This window comes from Myotis nattereri, assembly GCF_964212035.1.
Source record: "Myotis nattereri genome assembly, chromosome: 9".
Lineage (NCBI taxonomy): Eukaryota > Metazoa > Chordata > Mammalia > Chiroptera > Vespertilionidae > Myotis > Myotis nattereri.
Window position 1 is genome coordinate 4,169,915 of NC_138084.1, and position 18,479 is coordinate 4,188,393.

Here is an 18,479-nt window from a genome sequence, read left to right on the forward strand (position 1 = left end):
GAGACCGGGCTTAGGGAGGGTAAGAGCAAACGGGGAGAGTCGGGTAGGTTAGTGTCAGCCAGGAGCGTGGCGTCGGGCAGTGGGGATGTCTGGAGAGAGGTGAGAACCTGGGGATGGAGGGGAGTCCGGAGTGCCGCTTGGGCTCCGAGCTCGATCCCCGGCCAGGGGCGTGCAGGAGGCAGCCCATCGATGTCTGCTCTCACATCGACGTTCCTCTCCCATGAAAAAATCTAAAAGAAAGGAGTGCCGCCTAAGTTTATAATTTACACTTACGTGATAGGGTGACACAACTATCACTCACGGAGATAGGCCACTTTGGAGGCGGGGCATAACCGGGAGGACGCCCTCCATGCCCCGCCTATCGGTGGGAAGACGGCGCCGATTGGCTGTTTCGCGGAACGCGCCAAAAACTCAAGGGCGGTGCGGCCTTTCGTCACTTCCGGGGCGTTTCCGAGCCTCCCTGGGGCCGCCTCCCCTGCTCCGGAAGTTCCGGGCAGCCATTCTGACTCTCCGACCTTGGGCTCCGCCTGGCCGCCGTCTGCAGTGCGTTCCGCGCGGTCATGTCTCCGCTGACGCCGCTCCTGCTGCGGGGCCTCGCTGGCCCGGCCCGGCGGCTCCTGGTGCCGCGCGCCCACGTGCATTCCAAGCCTCCGCGGGAGCAGCTCGGCACCCTGGTGAGCAGCGGGCGGGAGGCCGCTCGCCTCGCGGCTCTGCGGGGCCTGCCCCGCGCGCCTCGCTGTGTGGCCCGAGCTGCAGTGCGGGTGGGGGCCGGTCTGAGGGCGCAGGGGACGGCCCGGGCCCCCGTCGGGCAGTCCGCCCCAGGATTTCGGGCCACAGCCTGCCGGTCGGTCCCTGGGGGTGCCTGTCCACTGCAGCGCGGGTAGTAGTTGCTACCGCTACTGATTGTTAGGGAAGGGGGGCAAGAGGACCCCAACAGGTGTCTGCAGTCCCAGGAAACGTGGGGGGTTAACCTGACTGACAGCTTCCTCCTGTTGGGCGCGTTACCCATTGCGTCAATGGCAGGCCGGCCCTGAGTGCCAGCCCTGCATCCAGGCTCGCAGGCCTGGGAGGTCGCTGCGATGGAGGAGATCGTAGTGATAATGGCTGCAGCCGGCATTGCTGGGGCCAGGCACTGCGCCCAGACTGCTGTGCGGGTCCCATCAGTCCTGCCCGGACCCAAGAAGAAAGGCCTGAGCTCCATTTCCGGCTGAGGGGACGGAGATTTAGGAGCAGCGCATTGACTTGTCAAAACAGCAGCATCTTAGCGACAGGGAATGTGGAAATGGCTGAAACAAGCCTGATCCCCTGGCCCCGGGGGTGCCTGGGTCCTGGGAGGGAGGGGGAGGAGCGGGGTGTCTAAGGCAGGACGGCAGGGGTGGCGGGGGGGGGGGGGGTGGGGGGTGTTGCATTTTTAGTTATCAGCCCAGGTGAGGTTCCTGGGTCCCAGCCGCAGCTATAAACGGGGTTACATCCTCCTTCTTGTTCCTTCACTTGATCACCTGGTGGTGGATTTCTCCATGGATTCTAACCCAGGCTGCCCCGCCCCCCTTCCATGTCTGACCCTTGACCTCAGGGCCTGGAGTGGGCCTTGGACCTGCCGTGTTCCTCCCCTGCAGCCTGAACCTTCACTCCACGAGGGGGGCTTTCTGCTGCCTGGGAAGCTGCTCAGGCATCCGGATCCTGGGCCGTTTCTTACTGTGGGGCTTCCTTCCTTGTGCTCCGTGCAGGATGTCGTCATTGGGCTCACCTCCTGCTTCCTGTGCATCCTGGGGCCGTCGGGCTGGGTGCTCTCGCACCTGGAGAGCTACAAGAAGCGGGAGTGAGGGGCTGTGCTCCCGCCCCTGGGACCAGACCGCCCGCCTGCCCTGATCATGTCTGCCGCATTCCTGGCCGCCTCCCCTGGAGCATGTCCTTCAGCGACAGTGGCCCCTTCTGCAATATGACCTCTTGATTTCTCCCTTGTGATCATGGGACCATGTAATTCAGTGTATAAGGCCTGCTGGGTAGGACCCACCTCGGAACAATAAAGTCTATGTAAATCATGCTTCAGAAACTCATCGTGCCTTCCCCTGGGCTTCTGCCTCCATATTGAGCTGAGGCTGGTGTTGGGTGGGGGTGTGGAGAAGGGGGCCCGCCTGGCCTCATGTCCCGGCTGGCTGATGGCGTGGTGGGTCCTGGGTGCCCAGCCACTCCCCCTGCGGTCTGGGAGGGCTCCTTCCTTCCCATGCTTTCCTGTGTTGAAAGGTTTTCACTTGGGAAAACAAACACTGTTGTTGTCGGGCAGCCGTTTGTGCTCACCTTCTCTAGCTCCCTTGGTTGTGCCAAGCTCAAGGCCGTGTGTGTGTGTGTGTGTGTGTGCATGCGTGTGTGCGTGTGTGTGTGTGTGTGTGTGTGTGTGTCCCACTGGGGCCAGCTCTGCTGCTGGAGGCCTCTTTCCCGTGGGGCCAGCCTTCCCTGCCCGCAGTCGGAGCTCCAACCATTTCTCAGGTGGCAATGTCCTTCCTGGTGGGGGGACTGGACAGTGTCTTGCTTTTTTAGGTCCGCTCCAGGGCCCTTACCTTCTATCGCTACATCCGTAAGTGCTTATGGGCCGGCTGGCTTCTCCCTGCGCTTCTCTGTCCCTTCTCTGCTTGGGGAGTTGCTGCTCCTCCATCCCTAGGGCCCTTCCTGGGGGGCTGGGGGGGCCGCCTTAGCTGGGAAACGTCCACACTGAGCTGGGATCCTGACTTCCGGTGTCTGGAAGGAACCCTCAGACGGCTGTCCCCACCTGGAGGGCAGCTTTCGCCTCCTTTGCATTCTCTCTGCCGGGGTCCCTTGCTCCGGGTGATTCTGAACAGACACAGGTTCAGTGCTCCCTGTGGAGCTGCTGCCAGGACTTCTGGGCAGGATGGAGGGCAGAGCTGCCAGTTAAAGCTGAAGGGCCCTGGGTGTCAGAACACATCTCCCCAAACCCTCTTGGGCAGGGCTCGTTTCCTGATCTGTGCTGACAGAAGCTCAGGATGAACCCTGCTCTCCCTTTTGTCTAATCTTTCCTGGCCTCTTTGTGTGGTGTCCAGTGATGCCTGGGGGGCCCAGTGCCCATGGCTCCTCCCTGAGGGGTGAGGAGTGGTTGCTGCCTCCTAAAAGCCTTGTTGCCAGCAGGCCAGCCTGTGTCTGGGCCTGAGGGGCAGGGCCTTGAATGCTGGGAGGTGTTCACAGGGTGGGGTACTGGCCAGGGGAGTGGGATGTAGGATCTGAGGGGCTGACCTAAGCCAGGCTGGGTGCTGAGGGAGGAGCATCTGCCTGGCACCGCAGGTTCCTCAACAGCTCCCTTGTCTTTGGGGGGAGGGAGCTCATGGCTGTCACCTCCCAAACAACGGGGTCACCCCTGTCCCCTGCCTCACTCCGGGAGGCTGTAGGGAGCGGCTATAGGGTCAGCCTCAGGCTGGCCTGTGGCAGAGCCACATACAAGTCCCAGCTTGGGGGGCAGCCCTCCTAGCACAATGAAGCCTGAGCTTACAGTCCTCCCTTGTTCCTAGGTGGCTAATGGGCTGTGGGAGGTGCGGCAAGTGCTGCCAAAACAGGGCTTGAGTGAGGAAATAGATTTGAAACTCACAAGAACATGTAAACATGTTGACTGCTCCCCTTGCTTTGCTTTGTGTGATCTGACTATAAAATAAAGCTTCGCTATGTCCTCACCCAGGCAGGATCCACCTGGTCCCAACTGTATTCTCTTATCTGTCTGCTTTAATCCTCCACCCCCTCCTCAGTTCACCCCTGGCCGTGCTGGATGGTTCTGGAGGTTCTGAGCTGCGAGCTCAGGTTGCTGTGGACACATGAGGCCACGGGCTGCCATGTGGCAAGAATGTGACCCCAGGACAGGAGAGGTGTCTGGGGTAACTCCACTGTCCTGCCAAGGGTTTTGACTGGGTGTCCTCACTCCCCGGTCCTAGCAGGACCACTCCAGCCCAAAGCTGCACATCTCAGGCCACGGCGCCAGTGGACGAGAAGCAAGTGGTTACAGGCAAGTCCTTCAGAGCCCTGGCCTGAGAGCCCTGATCGACCCCGGCAGCTCCTCGGCCCCTGTCTCCCACAGCTGCCGGGCCCGTGGCACGTGTGGATGTGGGCAGGGTCACACGGGGGTGGATGCGAGTGGACGCGAGTGACCGGGCATGCTGAGCCCCATTCTCCCTTTGGTTCTTAGTGTGGTTCTAGGCCTGAAGCCTGGTCACCTTTCAGCGTCCCTCCCACCCCCTGCAGAGAAACCCGGCTCCCTGTCCTCCCCACCAGCATTTCCTGTGTCTGTCTGCGGGGGCCTGAGTCTGGAGGATGGTGTCTGCATGGTGTGCATGCTGGGTGCGGGGAGGCTGCGGTCCTGGCCGATACTATGTCAAGAACGGGGCTGGGAGGCCTGGTTTTGAGGCCTGGTTTGGCCATTTACTGTGTGACAGAGGGCACGTCGCTTAGCCTCTCTGAGCCTCACTGTTCATGATTTTAAATTAAGGTGTGTGACCAGCAGAATTGTGGCCTCCCAAAGATGTCCAGGTCCTGAGCCCTGGAATCTGTTTTCTTTTTAATATATTTTATTGATTTTTTACAGAGAGGAAGGGAGAAGGATAGAGAGAAACATCGATGAGCGAGAAACATCGATCAGCTGCCTCCTGCACGCCCCCTACTGGGGATGTGCCCGCAGCCAACGTACATGCCCTTGATCAGAACTGAATCTGGGACCCTTGAGTCTGCAGGCCGACGCTCTATCCATTGAGCCAAACCGGTTAGGGCAGCCCTGGAATCTGAATAGGTCACTTTACATGGCAAAGGGGACTCCGCAGATGTGACTAAAATTAAGCGTGTTGAAGTGGAAGAGGATCCGATGGGCCTAGTGTAATCCTTATGGGGGACGATGGACAAGGAAGGCGGAAAAAGGTCCTTTCGGGCGGACTCTGCCCGCCTGCCTGCTGCCGTGCTGGCTTTGAAGGTGGAGAGAGTGAGCCGGGAGCCAAGGCACACAGCGACCTCCGACCTCCGGGACCTGGGAGCAGCCCTCCGTGCAGCCGGCAGGAGCAGGACACCTCATCCTGCAGCAGCAGCTGGGTTCTGCCGACAAGCTGCGGCGGGGGAAGCAGATGCTCCGTCAGAGCTCCCGGAAGGAACGCCGCCAGCAGACATGTATCCTTTCTGTCCGGTGGAACCCGGACCGGACCTCTAGCCTCTGACCTCTAGGACTGTGAAGTCGTACATTTGTGCTGTAAGCCGCCAGGTGTGTGGGGTTGGTCGATGGTAGCAATTAGGCAACGAATGCACCTCCTGGTTCGGGGCGTGGAGGCCCTCCCCGGAGCGGCCGGCACCAGCGGACTGGACCCTCGCAGACTTGAGATGTGCTGGGATGTAGGGTGTTTACTTGAGTGTGGGTGGTGTGAGACTGGGCGGGGCGCTCTCTCTTGCCTTTTGCCTTAGGTGGCCCGGACCCTGCAGGTGAGTATCAGCCCAGCCGGCAGCCTGCGCATCCCGCATCCCGCCCTGCCCCGCGGCATCGGGCTGGCCTCTCTGCTTTTGGAGCCGCTGCCTATGGAGCCTGTGGGTTCCTGAGGTTCATGTGGGGCCAGGCATGCCCCCACTCTTCAAGCCGGCCTTGGAAAGGGTCACCGATCCCTCATCTTTGGCTCACCGCGGAGGCTCTTCCTGGCCACGGCCTTCCTGTGAGGCCCTCCCACGGCCCATGCCATGTCCTTGCTGCCAGGCCTCTTCCCTGGAGGCGGGAGGAATGGAGGGGGCCTGGCAGCCATGTGGCCCCTGGGGCCTGTGCCATTCAGTAAACTCTGAGACCAAGGTTTCCCAGTCCCTGGGTCCTGGTGCGGCGTCGCCTCTCCCTCCACCCGACAATCCAGCTGGCATGGACGGGGGTGCAGGCACACTGCGAGCCAGCCGGCTGTGAGGCGGCACCTGCGCCGTGTCTGCTGTGGGAAGGCAAGCCTGGGCTGCTGCCTGTCGCCTTGGTGACTGTCCAACAGCAGCCTGAGCCCTGCCACCAGTGCTGCCTGTTGCACTGCAGACCTCGCCAGCCAGGGGCTGCAGCGCTGGGCGTTTCTGGGTTGGCACACTGGGAGGCAGAGGGAGTGGAGCTATGCTGGTGACTCCTGGCAAATGTGCGGTGGGCTGTAGATGCTTCAGGTAGAGAACCGAAACCCTAAGATGGTAAAAGTAACATTTACCATGGAACGAGGGTAAGAGCAGTTCTTCACCACAAAAGAGATGGACATGGAAAAGAGGGGGCAGAACTCGAGCCCCCTGCACCCTGGCTGGTGTCCCGGTTGGACCATCACCTGTGCACCAGAAGGCGGGGGTTTGATTCCTGGTCAGGCACATACCCCGGTTGAGGGTTCCATCCCCTGTCCGATCGATGTTTCTACATTGATGTTTCTCTCCCTTCCTCTCTCTAAAATCAATTAAAAAATAAAGCTGGGTACCCTGGGCCAGTTTCCTGCTCGCTGTTCTGCTTGACAAGGAGGGAGGGCAGCAGGTTGGAGAAAGAACCCCCATTTACAGGCCCTTTGTACATGGGGGCGGGGGTTTGTTCTTCAAGCCCCAGGCCCTTGCGAGGGAGGCGCTGGCCGTCCGTGTAGCACGGGGATTCCTTCTGACTCCAGAGCAGCGGTGCTCCCTGTCCTGACCATTAGTCCCAACCTCAGCCCCCCCCCCCCATTCTCCCTCTCATCACAGACTCCCCCCTTGAAGTAAGGGAGGAGGGGGTAGGAGTTGTCTTATACCTGTTTTCAAGAGCTAGTAAGATAGTTGATGACAAAACATTAGGCTTCAAGCTTTAGTAAAGCCTAATTATGTTTTTGTCATCAACTGTTTTACTAGCTCTTCACAGAATATCAATTCTCTTCTATTGACTTAAGAGCTCACAGGCAGTTACAGATTGTGTTAAAATCTGGAAAAGGAATGCACAGTTTGGTAGGCATAGGGTCCAGATTGGGTGGATCCTTTGCTTTCTTGACTTTGGAAGAAACCCCAAGGCTCAATGACCCAGTAAGGAATTTGCCATGTTTCTGGGACACAGGTTTGACTTTTGAGTGTTGCTGTGGGGAGGTCGCTGGGGCTGTGTGGTGAGCCCAGGCACCCGCGCACCAGCTCCAGGACGGGACAGAGCTCATGAACACGTTCGGTCACATTCCGCTCCCGCACTGTCACCAGCGGAGGGGTCTGCCTGGGACTGGGGCACAGCTCCCGAGGCTAAAAGACCACTACTGCACCGTCCTGCAGAAGGCAGGGGCCAGAGCCCCAGGCGATCGCCTGACAGCTTCAGCATCCAAGGCCTTACCGCTTCGTAACCTTTCAAGATTATATATATGCTTTAATTGATTTGAGAGAGAGAGGGAGAGGGAGAGAGGAAGAAACATCCATCAGCTGCCCTTCGAAAGCAATCTACTGGGGATTGAGCTCAAAAGCCAACCGGGGACTCTTGGTTCATGGGCCAATGCTCAACCAATGAGCAACACGCCCGGACTGGGCCACTTCGTAACCTTTTTATTAGTTACAATGAGGTCACAGGCAGTTTTAACAGACTGCACAGGAGCATCCTGTGTGCCTTTACCCAGTTTCCTCCATTAGTAACATTTTGCAAAACTGTAATACAGCATATACTAGGATATTCATATACAGTTAGATACAGAGTGTTTTGCCCTGGCCAGTGTGGCTCAGTTGGTTGAGCATCATCCTGGGAACTGAAAGGTCACTTAAAAAAAAAAAATCCTCACCCAGCCCTCGCCAGTGTGGCTCAGTGGATAGAGCATCGGCCTGCAGACTGAAGGGTCCCGGGTTCGATTCAGGTCAAGGGCACATGCCCAGGTTGTGGGCTGGATCCCCAATAGGGAGCCTGCAGGAGGCAGCCATTCAATAAATCTGTCTCATCATTGAAGTGTCTATCTCTCTCCCTTCCTCTCGGAAATCAATAAAAATATATTTTAAAAAGTTCTCACCCAAGGAGTGAAGAGATTTTTTCCGTTGATTTTTAGAGAGTGGAAGAGAGTGGGTAAGGGAGGAAAGAGAGAGAGAGAGAGAGAGAGAGAGAGAGAGAGAGAGAGAGAGAAACATCGATTGGTTGCCTCCTACTGGCGCCCTACTGTGGCTGGGGATTGAACCTTCTACCAAAGTATATGCCCTTGACCAGGGAATCAAACCAGTGACCCTTTGAGGGTTGACGCTCTAATCACTGAGTAAAATAGGCCAGGCCAAAGGTCACTGGTTTGATTCCCAGCCAGAGCACATGCCCAGGTTGTGAATTCAGATTGGTCAGGGGCAGAGTGTGTATGAATTGGTCGGTTTCTCTTTCTCCCATCCTCTCTCTAAAAGAAATCAATAAAAACACGCTAAAGCCCTGGCCGATGTGGCTCGTTTGGGCATCACCAGTGCACCGAACGGGTGCTGGTTCAATCCCAGTTGGGGCACGTGCCCAGGGCTGTGGGTTCAGTCCCCCCTGAGGGGTTTGCAGGAAGCAGTCGAATCATTGATGCTTTCTCTCTCTCTCTCTGAAATCAATAAAAAAAATATTAAAAAAATACAATAGACTAAAAAGAAAGATACAGAATGTTTCATCTCGTTTCCTTTTTACAACCACACTCACTTTCCTCCGGCCCCCACTCCTTCCTTAAGCCCTGGCAGCCACTAATCCAGCGGTTCTCAACCTGTGGGTCGCGACCCTTTGGGTGGTCGAACGGCCCTTTCACAGGGGTCGCCTAAGACCATCGGGAAACATATAATTACATATTGTTTACAGTAGCAAAATCACAGTTATGAAGTAGCAACGAAAACAATTTTATGGTTGGGGGTCACCACATGAGGAACTGTATTAAAGGGCCCCGGCATTAGGAAGGTTGAGAACCACTGCATCTGTTTTTCATTTTTATTAACGCCCTGCTTTTATATATATATATATATATATATTTCCATTGATTTCAGGGAGGAAAGGAGAGGGAGAGAGAGAACATCAATGATGAGAGCGGCATGGGCCGGCTGCCCCTGCCCGGCCAGTGGCCCCTCCTGGGGATGATGCCCGACCGGAAGCCCCCGCTTTCACCAAGACTCGCCTTTCCCTTAACCAGAGGCGCCGGCTCCGGAGCTGGGTCCCGGGAGCTGGCCCGGCGCCGGGGCCTCCCCGCCCGAAGCAGGAAAAGCCCGCGGAGAGGAGGCTGCCGCGAGCGTGTCTCCTCTGCCAGGCGCTCCGCCCGCCATCGCCGCCCGAGCCCGGGGCCCCCGCAGGCAGCCGGCTCGGCGGGTCCCTCTCCCCTCCCTCCTCCTCTCGGGGGCGCAACCCAAGTCCCGGGAACAGGCCCCTCCGGCCGGCAGGTGCGCGGCGGCGCCTCCGGGCCCGGCCTCAGGGGACCCCGTTGCTAGAGGCGTTGCCAGGGAGGGGTCACGAGGAGGGGCTCTCTTCCGGGCGGAGGCCAACTGGTAACCCGGAAGCGGTCGGCAGTGCGGCGCTGTTTAAAGATGGCGGCGGAGGAACCTCAGCAGCAGAAGCAGGAGCCGCTGGGCAGCGACGCCGAAGGTACGGACTCCGGGAGGACCGGCCGGCCGGGGCCAGCGGGGCGATGCGGGGCGGCCGGCTCCCGAGGCGGCGGGGGGCGGGGCGGCCGGCGGCGAGGACGAGGCGCGCGAACGGCCCTTTTCTCCGCCGCCTCCCCTCCCCTCCCATCCCTTCCCCTCCTCTCTCCCTCCCCTCCCCTCCCCTCCCCCTCACAATAGACGGAGCCGCCGCTGCGACCCCCGGCCGGGCGGGGGCCCTTCCCTTTGCGCGCACCCGGGGCGGGGCCTGGGCCGCCCCGCCTCCTCCCCCGCCGGCCCCCGCCGGCCCCCCGCTCCCGGGGCCGCTGCCCGCCGCCGGGTCCTGGCCGTGAGGCCGCGGCCTAGGTCGGGCCGCCGCTCGCCCGCCCTCTCCGAGCGGCCGGCGCCCGGGCGGCGTCGCGTTACACGGGCCGCGGGGCACAAAGGGCCGGGCGGCCGCGGGGCTGCTGCGGGCGCGGGGGGCGTGCGCGATGGCGGGCGTGGGTCCGGGGCGGCCGCCGCCCTCCCCGGAGCGCCCCCCCTTCCGGCCTCGCGGCCCTGTCCCGGCCGGCCATTGTTCCCTTAGCCCTCGGAGGAGTCGGGCCTTTCAAAATGGTGCCCCTCTCTCCGTTTTCACTCACGAGCTCGGCCCTGGAAACTAGTCAGTCCCTGGGGTGGGAGGGGCAGCGCCTTTGCGGGCAGCGAGGGGACGGGCCGAGGCCCGGCTGCGGACCCGGACACCCAGGCACCGGCCCCGGCCTCCACAGTTAGCGCCCCCCGTCTTAGCGGCGCAGGGAGGGACAGCCCCGGGAGCCCCGGCCCGGAGGGCTGGTTCGGGGCCCCGGAAGTTGAGGAGGAGCCAGGACCAGACTCGGAGAGCCCCGCGGGCACCCCCCCCCCCCCCGCCCCCCGATGACGTGGGGGAGCGAGCCCTGCAGCGAGGCGCCCGGAGCGGGACTGCAGCGCTCACCTGGGGTCGGCAACTGGGCTCCCGTCTTCGCTAGCGGTGACCTTGGGCGTTGGTTTTACCTGTAAAGTGGGCGCTGGAATACACAGGACTGGTGGGCGGGCAGGGGCTGGGGGATGGGAGACATCTCTGACCTTATCAATAAAACTAAGTAAAAAAGGGTGCACGGGAGGAGGAAGGGCGGGCCGAGCAAGTGCGGGCGCCCGGGAAGCTCCCGTCCAGCCCAGGCCCAGCCCAGCCTCTGCCGCCGCCGCCTCTTTCCCAGGGGACCCCGCCCGCCCGGCCCGAGCGCTCCCGGCTGCTGGGTGTCGAGGCTGGGGACACACCCTGGGGTGGTCACCTATGCCCTGCATGTCAAATATGAGAAAACGAGGGCCTCGGAGGGGAAGGGCTTGGCCAGGGGACACCGTGGGTGGGACAGGGGGTAAGATGCTAAGCCGCCCTCCTGGCTGCTCTTGTCCTCGGTCCAGGGCCTGGGGTGGAGCTGGCCAGGCCCCCGTAATCCGTGGCTGCTTCCTTCTTCCAGGTGTTAACTGTCTTGCCTATGATGAAGCCATCATGGCTCAGCAGGACCGAATTCAACAAGAGGTGAGGGGCTGAGGGGCTGTGGCCAGCGGCCCTGTTATGGGGATGCATCGGCTGGGTCTGAGGCCTGTTGCTTTTCTCTGCTTTGGAAGCCCTTTCCTCTGCAAGCTGCGCTAGATCCTGGGTGCCTTCGGGCGGGGTGTGGAGGGGGGTCTGTCACCGCCGCTGGGTGACTGGCCCGGCGCCTTCCTTTAGGTGTAGGTGCTCTGGCTGCCGCCTGCCAGAGCGTGATGGTTCCCCGCCCTCTGCAGATTGCGGTGCAGAACCCCCTGGTCTCGGAGCGGCTGGAGCTCTCGGTCCTGTACAAGGAGTATGCTGAGGACGACAACATCTACCAACAGAAGATCAAGGTGGGAGCCCAGCTGTGCGGGCGGGAGGCGTGGGGGTGGGAGCGGGAGCAGGAGCAGGAGCTGGCCTACGTCAGACACGCTCCTTGCTGGGCCTGGCCTCTTAGAGGGTAGAGTGTTGGGGGAGCTCTGGCTGCTGGAATCAAAGGACCTGGATTTAAATCCTGACTTTGCCACACAGCAGCTGTGTCCTTGGCAGGCCCTTTCCCGCCTCTGGCTTCCTGTCTGTGAGTTGGGCTGAAGTCAGTGTGGGCCCAGGTGTTGAGGGCAGTGTGAGGGGGAGAGAGGCTTGTGGGGCATTATGATCTCAGTGCTCACAGTGGGGCCGAATGGACTGGGGGTGGAGGCTACAGACCTTTGTGCCAGGTTCTGCTGCTTCGTTTACAAACAGGTAAGTCCCTTAACCACTCACTCTGTGAGCTGGGAGGTTGAGATGTGGCAGTAGGTCTGTGTAAACAGTGACCATTGACACAGCCTGGGGTTTAGTAAGTGCTACTCCTCCCACCTCCCCCTAAAGAGCAGAGATGCTTAGAACCTTCTATCAGAGAGGAGGGGTCTTTGGGGCTCTCCACGTCAGAGCCACGCTGGTAACCCAGGTGATTGAAGGTGGGCGGTCAAGCGGTGAATATGGGCAGCGCAGCTCTGAGTCAGACGGGCAGGGAGTGGAAGCACCTGGCCAGCGGGAGTGACCGTGGCCGTCACTCTGTTGTTGCCAGATCTGTTTTCCCAAGAGAAGCCGGAAATTATTTTGGTATGAAATCTCCAGGTTCCTGACAGTTGGCAGGTAGTTCACATTTAACCCTTTGCGGTCATTTGTCTACTCTCAGCCACCAAAGCTTTTTTACCGTTCCGGTCGTATGTCTGCTCTCAGCCACCACAGCAAGGAACCGTACGAATCTTAACTCTGTTCATTCATGTATCAGTTCCTAATTTCTCTGAAAGCTCTTAAGTGTTTAAGCGACCTTGTCACAAACCAAAACATTGCCCCGACAAATCGGAGATATCGAAACTCAATATAAACAAACGCGGTCGTTCCACACTCGCCATGCAAAACACCGTGGCGAGTCAGTCGCCTTTTGAGAGTGAAGAAATCAACAAGCTTCGGAGATACTTTGCAGAATTTCAAATAAAGCTTTACAAATTACGTTTAACTGTAGTTAGGCATTCTCGCTTGTTAAGATATTTCAAAATAGTCCTCCAAAATGGCAAAAAGAAAGTTACCGAAAGAAGTGTACTGCAAATCTGAAAGTAACGATGAAGAGTTTTATTTTGGCACCTTGAATACTGACTCTGACGTAGAAAGTGATAACGTTTGTAGTGATTCTACTAGTAGTGACGTAGTTCCAAAAAAGAATCAATAAATCTTGTTTATCCTTCATAATCTTGCATGTTATGTATCACTGCTCTTTCAACGGAAATTAATTCCGACCAGTACGACACCCATGTCCAAATTTAATACGACCGCAAAGGGTTAAAATGTTATGTGTGGATTGCCCTAGCTCAGTGATGGCGAACCTTTTCAGCTCGTTGTGTCAGCATTTTGAAAAACCCTAACTTAACTCTGGTGCCGTGTCACATATAGAAACTTTTTGATATTTGCAATCATAGTAAAACAAAGATGTATATTTTTGATATTTATTTTATACTAGAGGCCTGGTGCACAAGATTGGTGCACTGGGGTGGAGGGTCCCTTAGTCTGGCCTGCACCTTTTCACAGTCCGGGACCCCTTGGGGAATGTCTGCCTGCTGGCTTAGGCCCAGGGATTGGGCCTAAGCCAGCAGGTGGACATCCCTCTCACAGTCCAGGGCTCTCACAGTCCAGGCTTTGCTGATCCTGGTGCTGGGAGGCATATTACCCCTTTCCTATATAGGATAGAGGCCTGGTGCATGGGTGGGGCTGGCTGGTTTACCCTGAAGGGTGTCCTGGATCAGGGTGGGGGTCCCCACTGGGGTGCCTGGCCAGTCTGGGTGAGGGGCTGAGGGCTGTTTTCAGGCTCATGGGTGACTGAAGCTCCCAACTGCTCTTTTTTTTTTTTTTTTTTTTTTTATTCTGGGACAGCTTTAGCTCTGGCTCCAGCTCTGAGGCCTCTGCTGGGTTCTATAATCGAGACACTGTATCAACTCCAGCTCTGAGATCCAGGCTCACTGAAAGCTGGTTTCTGGGTTTTTTTTTTATCTTCTATATTTATTACAATGTTTCAGACTGCAGGCTCAGAGGCCGGCAAGGCAAGGCCGGTGGGGAAGGGGAACGTTGGTTTCCTCCATCACTGAAGTAAGCAAGCCTCATGTTAGTTTCAAGCTGCCTGGCTGCCGGCTGCCATCTTGGCTGACAGTTAATTTGCATATCGTGCTGATTAGCCAGTGGGAAGGGTAGCAGTCGTACGCCAATTACCATGTTTCTCTTTTATTAGATAGGATATTTAAAATGTCATTTAACAAAGAAAAATCAACCAAAAAAATGAGTTCGCGTGTCACCTCTGACACGCGTGTCATAGGTTCGCCATCACTGGCCTAGCTGGTTTGGCTCAGTGGCTAGAACATCGCGGACCGAAGGGTCCCAGGTTCAATTCCAGTCAAAGGCATGTACCTAGGTTGCAGGCTCCTCTCTGGCCCGGGCCCTGTGCAGGAGGCAACCAATTGATATGTTTCTCTTCAAATTTCTCTTTTTCTCTAAAAAATCAATGGAAAAATACCCTCGGGTGAGGATTTATAAAATAAATTTTTTGTGGATCAAACAATACCTACAAGCCAGATCCAGCTGTGTGGCCTGTGGTCTACTCTGACCCTTGCTGAGGGTGTTTGCGATTGACCCAAGGTCTGGGAGGTGAAGGTCCTGTCCTGGGGCCTGACAGACCTGGGCTGGAGTCATCTTCAACGCTTCCAGCTGTGTGACCCGGGCACCCGAGCACCGCGGGCGGAGGTCCCCGCCTCACGGCGAGCGTGGTGCTGCGGGTGCCGGTGGTCAGCGCTGAGCTCTGTGCGCAGCGCGGGGCCAGGGCTTAACCAGCCGTAGGTCTCTCCTCTTCCTCACGGGTTGGTTAGTAAAGTGGGGCCTTATTTCAAGACTTCCCTGTCACACTTAGGCCACCCTGGTAAAATTGACGGGGGGGTGTCTTGGGTTCTTTCCCATCAAGTCATTCAGCGAATGTTCGAGTGTCGGCATGCTGTGTGTGCAGGAGAACTGACACCCCCACTCTGTGCTGTGCCCGAGCCCAACTTTGCTTCTAGGGAGGTGCCGAAAGCAGAGATGGCAGAGCCTAAACAGAGCTGGGTTGCTCTGTGAAATGGGCTTCTCTGAGGGTTAGTAGGATAGTGGGTGCTACCCTCCGGGGTGGGAAACAACAGCTCCCCTCGGCTCCTCCTCAGCTCTATCCGCCGGCTCACAGGGACCACCTCCGTCTGCCGTCTCCGGGGAAAGTGCTCAGCAGGTTCTGGGGACTCCCTGGGCTGCAGTGATTTGGGCTCTTCGTACGCTTTGTGAGCTGTTGTCTGAACATTGATGAGCACAGACTGTGGGCCGGGCAGTTTTGGGCCCGGAAGATAGTGATGATACCACTGGCACGTTCCTGCCCTCGTGGCGCTTAGTGGGAAGGCAGATCTAAGCCAGGGTAGCCGAGCGGTGGTGGTGGAGTGATTGAACTGACGGGCACAGGAGTAGGTTGTGGCCGCCGGGGCAGGAGTACATGGGTGGTTTGAGGAGCACGTGGAGGCAAGCGGGGAGCAGCTGGCGGTGGGAAATGGGGCTGCAACCAGAGAAAGGACTTAGAGGAAGATGAGGGTATCGGCAGGTTTCTGGGTTGCTCAGGTGGCTGGGGTGAGTAGGCTGAGTGCGGGTGGAGGCCAGGAGACCTGAGATGGAAGCTTCGCGATCAGCTCAGCAGGAGGCGGGAGAGGTCAAGTAGTGAGAAGGGTCTGCGTTGGGTTGGCGTGAGGGAGATGTCGGCAGTGACCGTGAGGCTTTTAGCTGAAAGGGAGTGCAGTTGATTGAGGGGAAGGCTGAGAGGAGCACGCTCGCGGGGAGGTGAGGACCTGCCTTGCCAGGCAGTTCAGATGAGGCAGTGGGGTGTGTGAGCTGAAATTAGAGTTCAGGCCTGAGATGGGGCAGGAAGAGTTACATTAAGGCTATTTAAATCCCAAGGTTGGTGACATCAAGAGAGTTGACAAGCGGAAGCTGTCCCAGGCCTGAGCAGGTTGTGCCATGCGCGATAGTCACTGTGGATGGACATGTGTTGTGACCATCTGGCAGGTGACACGCCATGTCTTGAAGGGTGTTGTGGTTTGGTGGTGACCCTGACCATCACAGGTTAGAGCAGGGGTGGGCAAACTTTTTGACTCGAGGGCCACAACGGGTTCTTAAACTGCACTCAGAAGGAGGAGCTGCGGCCGTGTTTCCCGACGTTACCATGCTAACGCTGCTGCTGGTGAAGGAGCGGAGGGGAGAGCAAGAGAACCCTCCGCTCTTTCGGCTCCGCGGGCCGGAAAGAACAGCCGAACGGGCCGGATCTGGCCCGCGGGCCGTAGTTTGCCCACGGCTGGGTTAGAGGGATGAGGAGGAGTGGCAGTGAGGTCTGAGGACAAGGAGAGGGTGGGAAGGAAAGTGTGGAGGTGTCTTGGGGGGCGCCGTTTAAGGAGAGTGGAGAAGGTATGAAGTAGCCATTAGGGAGCAGGGGAGGGTGGCCAAGCCAGGGAGTGAGGCCTGTTTGCCAGGCAGCACTATTGGCCCACGTGTGGGGCAGGTTTGAGTGACAGAAGCAAGTCCATGGCGTTTGGGTAGGAAACGGGAAGACGGCACACGGAGGTGGTACCTGTGAGCCGCCGGGTAGAGTTGAGAAGGAGCCGAGGGGAGCTGTCTCCCACCCCGGCCGGGGGATGTGCACCCCGCCCCGAACCAGTTTGCCTGGTCTCCTGGTTTGAAAGCCTGATTCCCGGGACAGCTGCACCGGCCCAGGACAGACAGCCCTGCAGGCCCAGGCACTCTTGGGCACTGGAGGTAGAGCCTGTGTGGCCAGCGGCTAGTGACTGCTTGGGTGACTCATGCAACCAGGGTGGACATCCACCGTGGCTCCCGAGGCTTTGGGGGCTCTGGGCAGTGGGTCACCACGTGACTCCCGCCACCAGAGTCAGCGGCCAAGGCTGGCAGGTGGCTGCTTGGAGCTCAGGTGCCACTGCTGTGGTGTGGCCCTTGTTGGGCGGTTCCTGGCTGCCCTGGCTCTGGCCGACGTTGATGGGCACGGGTGGGCGGGCTGCCTTTCTGCAGGACCTCCACAAAAAGTACTCGTACATCCGCAAGACCAGGCCCGACGGGAACTGCTTCTACCGAGCCTTCGGCTTCTCCCACCTGGAGGCGCTGCTGGATGACAGCAAGGAGTTGCAGAGGTGAGGAGGGTGGGCGCCCTGGCACTGAAGGAGGTGGGTGTGGGGCCCCCTCCTCCTCCTTGATGACTAGGAGGTACAGTTCCACCTGAGGCCAGACAACAGGCTACGCCCCTACTCTGTTGGCTGAGGAGCCCATGCCCCCCCCTTCCCCTCCTGCCGTCAGGTTCAAGGCTGTGTCTGCCAAGAGCAAAGAAGACCTGGTGTCCCAGGGCTTCACCGAGTTCACAATTGAGGATTTCCACAACACGGTGAGCCCCGTCCGTACTGCCTGTCGGCCAGAGTGGAGGTGGCCTGGCCGTGGCCGGGTTGACCCATCTCCTCCCTCATCCTGTCTCTCTCTCTTCCGGTGGCAGTTCATGGACCTGATCGAGCAGGTGGAGAAGCAGACCTCAGTAGCCGACCTGCTGGCTTCCTTCAACGACCAGAGCACCTCAGACTACCTGGTGGTCTACCTGCGGCTGCTCACCTCTGGCTACCTGCAGCGGGAGAGCAAGTTCTTCGAGCACTTCATTGAGGGTGGGCGGACTGTCAAGGAGTTCTGCCAGCAGGTGCCACCCCCGCCTCACTTCTCAGATTCAGGGTCCTCCCTTTTCTTTCCTCTCAGGGTGGGGAGCACCAGGGCCTGGGGGAGTGCCCTGGGGTCAGAGGGGGCATGGGGAGGGGTGCTGAGACCCGGGCCCTGACCTGCACCCATGCTGCAGGAGGTGGAGCCGATGTGCAAGGAGAGCGATCACATCCACATCATCGCGCTGGCCCAGGCCCTCAACGTCTCCATCCAGGTGGAGTACATGGACCGCGGCGAGGGCGGCACCACCAACCCGCACATCTTCCCCGAGGGCTCCGAGCCCAAGGTCTACCTTCTCTACCGGCCTGGACACTACGACATCCTCTACAAATAGGGCTGGCTCTGCCCGCCGCTGCCCTGCTGCCCTCCCCTCTGCCAGGCACTAGACATGTACAGAGGTTTTTGTGTGGTTGTAAATGGTCATATTTCACTCCCCCTTCCCTGTCATACAACCTTCCACGTTTTATTAAAGGGGATGCTGGTGGTGAGCCCTGTGTGCGTGTCCCTGCTCTGCTGCTGCCCGCCTGGATGCTCTGTGTCTGGCTGACCCCTCCCCCAGGTGGGTTCCTCTCGGCCTTTCACCTGTCCGCCTCCCCAGCAGTTTTGAGGGGCTAGGCCTCTTGGGGCCCCCTCCTGTTTATTGGGATTCTGCTTCCTTCATGCCTCCCTCCCCTCCTTAGCTGGTCCAAGAAGTTCCTTGGGGACTTACCAGGGGCCTATGACCATCAAGGCTTCAAGCTGCCCCCTCATAGGTCCACCTCCGTCCTGCCATCTTGGCCAGGGCCCCAGACCCCAGCTGCCTGCTTTCCATCAGGGGTCTGCATGTCGGAGCACTGGGTGGAGAGGGCCGACACGATGGTGGGACCTGGCTCAGTAGGCGGAGGAGCTAGGGTACCTCTAGTGCACCCCCAGGTGACCCCACCCTGGTAGGGGCAGGGCAGCCTTCAAGCCTCTGCTTGGTCAGGTCCCCAGGCAGGACTTGCCAGGCTGCAACCCCCCTGCCCACTCCAGGCCCCCTGCCTGTGCCTGCTTTGCACCCCCTTTGCTTCAGCCACGGTGTCTGCATTGCTTGCCTTTTTGCCTTGACTTCCTTTCCTCCCCCACCCCAGCACAT

The 18,479-nt window shown here is 58.8% G+C and overlaps 2 protein-coding genes across 2 annotated transcripts; both read left to right on the top strand.

Moving 5' to 3' along the window:
- The first annotated feature begins 474 nt into the window (after positions 1-474).
- On the top strand, positions 475-2,044 carry COX8A (cytochrome c oxidase subunit 8A). The gene is made up of 2 exons (XM_081099334.1): positions 475-674; positions 1,728-2,044. The coding sequence occupies exons 1-2, from the start codon at positions 561-563 to the stop codon at positions 1,821-1,823; spliced, it is 210 nt and encodes a 69-aa protein (XP_080955460.1). The 5' UTR covers positions 475-560; the 3' UTR covers positions 1,824-2,044.
- A 6,893-nt stretch (positions 2,045-8,937) lies between these two features.
- On the top strand, positions 8,938-17,853 carry OTUB1 (OTU deubiquitinase, ubiquitin aldehyde binding 1). The gene is made up of 7 exons (XM_081099765.1): positions 8,938-9,529; positions 11,019-11,080; positions 11,329-11,427; positions 16,682-16,800; positions 16,964-17,048; positions 17,154-17,348; positions 17,502-17,853. The coding sequence occupies exons 1-7, from the start codon at positions 9,472-9,474 to the stop codon at positions 17,697-17,699; spliced, it is 816 nt and encodes a 271-aa protein (XP_080955891.1). The 5' UTR covers positions 8,938-9,471; the 3' UTR covers positions 17,700-17,853.
- The last annotated feature ends 626 nt before the right edge of the window (positions 17,854-18,479 follow it).

Excerpts from the sequence above, each read along its gene's own strand:
- COX8A (XM_081099334.1), top strand. The coding sequence starts at position 561 with ATGTCTCCGCTGACGCCGCTCCTGCTGCGGGGCCTCGCTGGCCCGGCC. Across the intron at positions 675-1,727 it reads GGGAGCAGCTCGGCACCCTG|GATGTCGTCATTGGGCTCAC; the intron begins GTGAGCAGCGGG and ends TGCTCCGTGCAG.
- OTUB1 (XM_081099765.1), top strand. The coding sequence starts at position 9,472 with ATGGCGGCGGAGGAACCTCAGCAGCAGAAGCAGGAGCCGCTGGGCAGC. Across the intron at positions 11,081-11,328 it reads AGGACCGAATTCAACAAGAG|ATTGCGGTGCAGAACCCCCT; the intron begins GTGAGGGGCTGA and ends CGCCCTCTGCAG. Across the intron at positions 17,049-17,153 it reads TTGAGGATTTCCACAACACG|TTCATGGACCTGATCGAGCA; the intron begins GTGAGCCCCGTC and ends TTCCGGTGGCAG.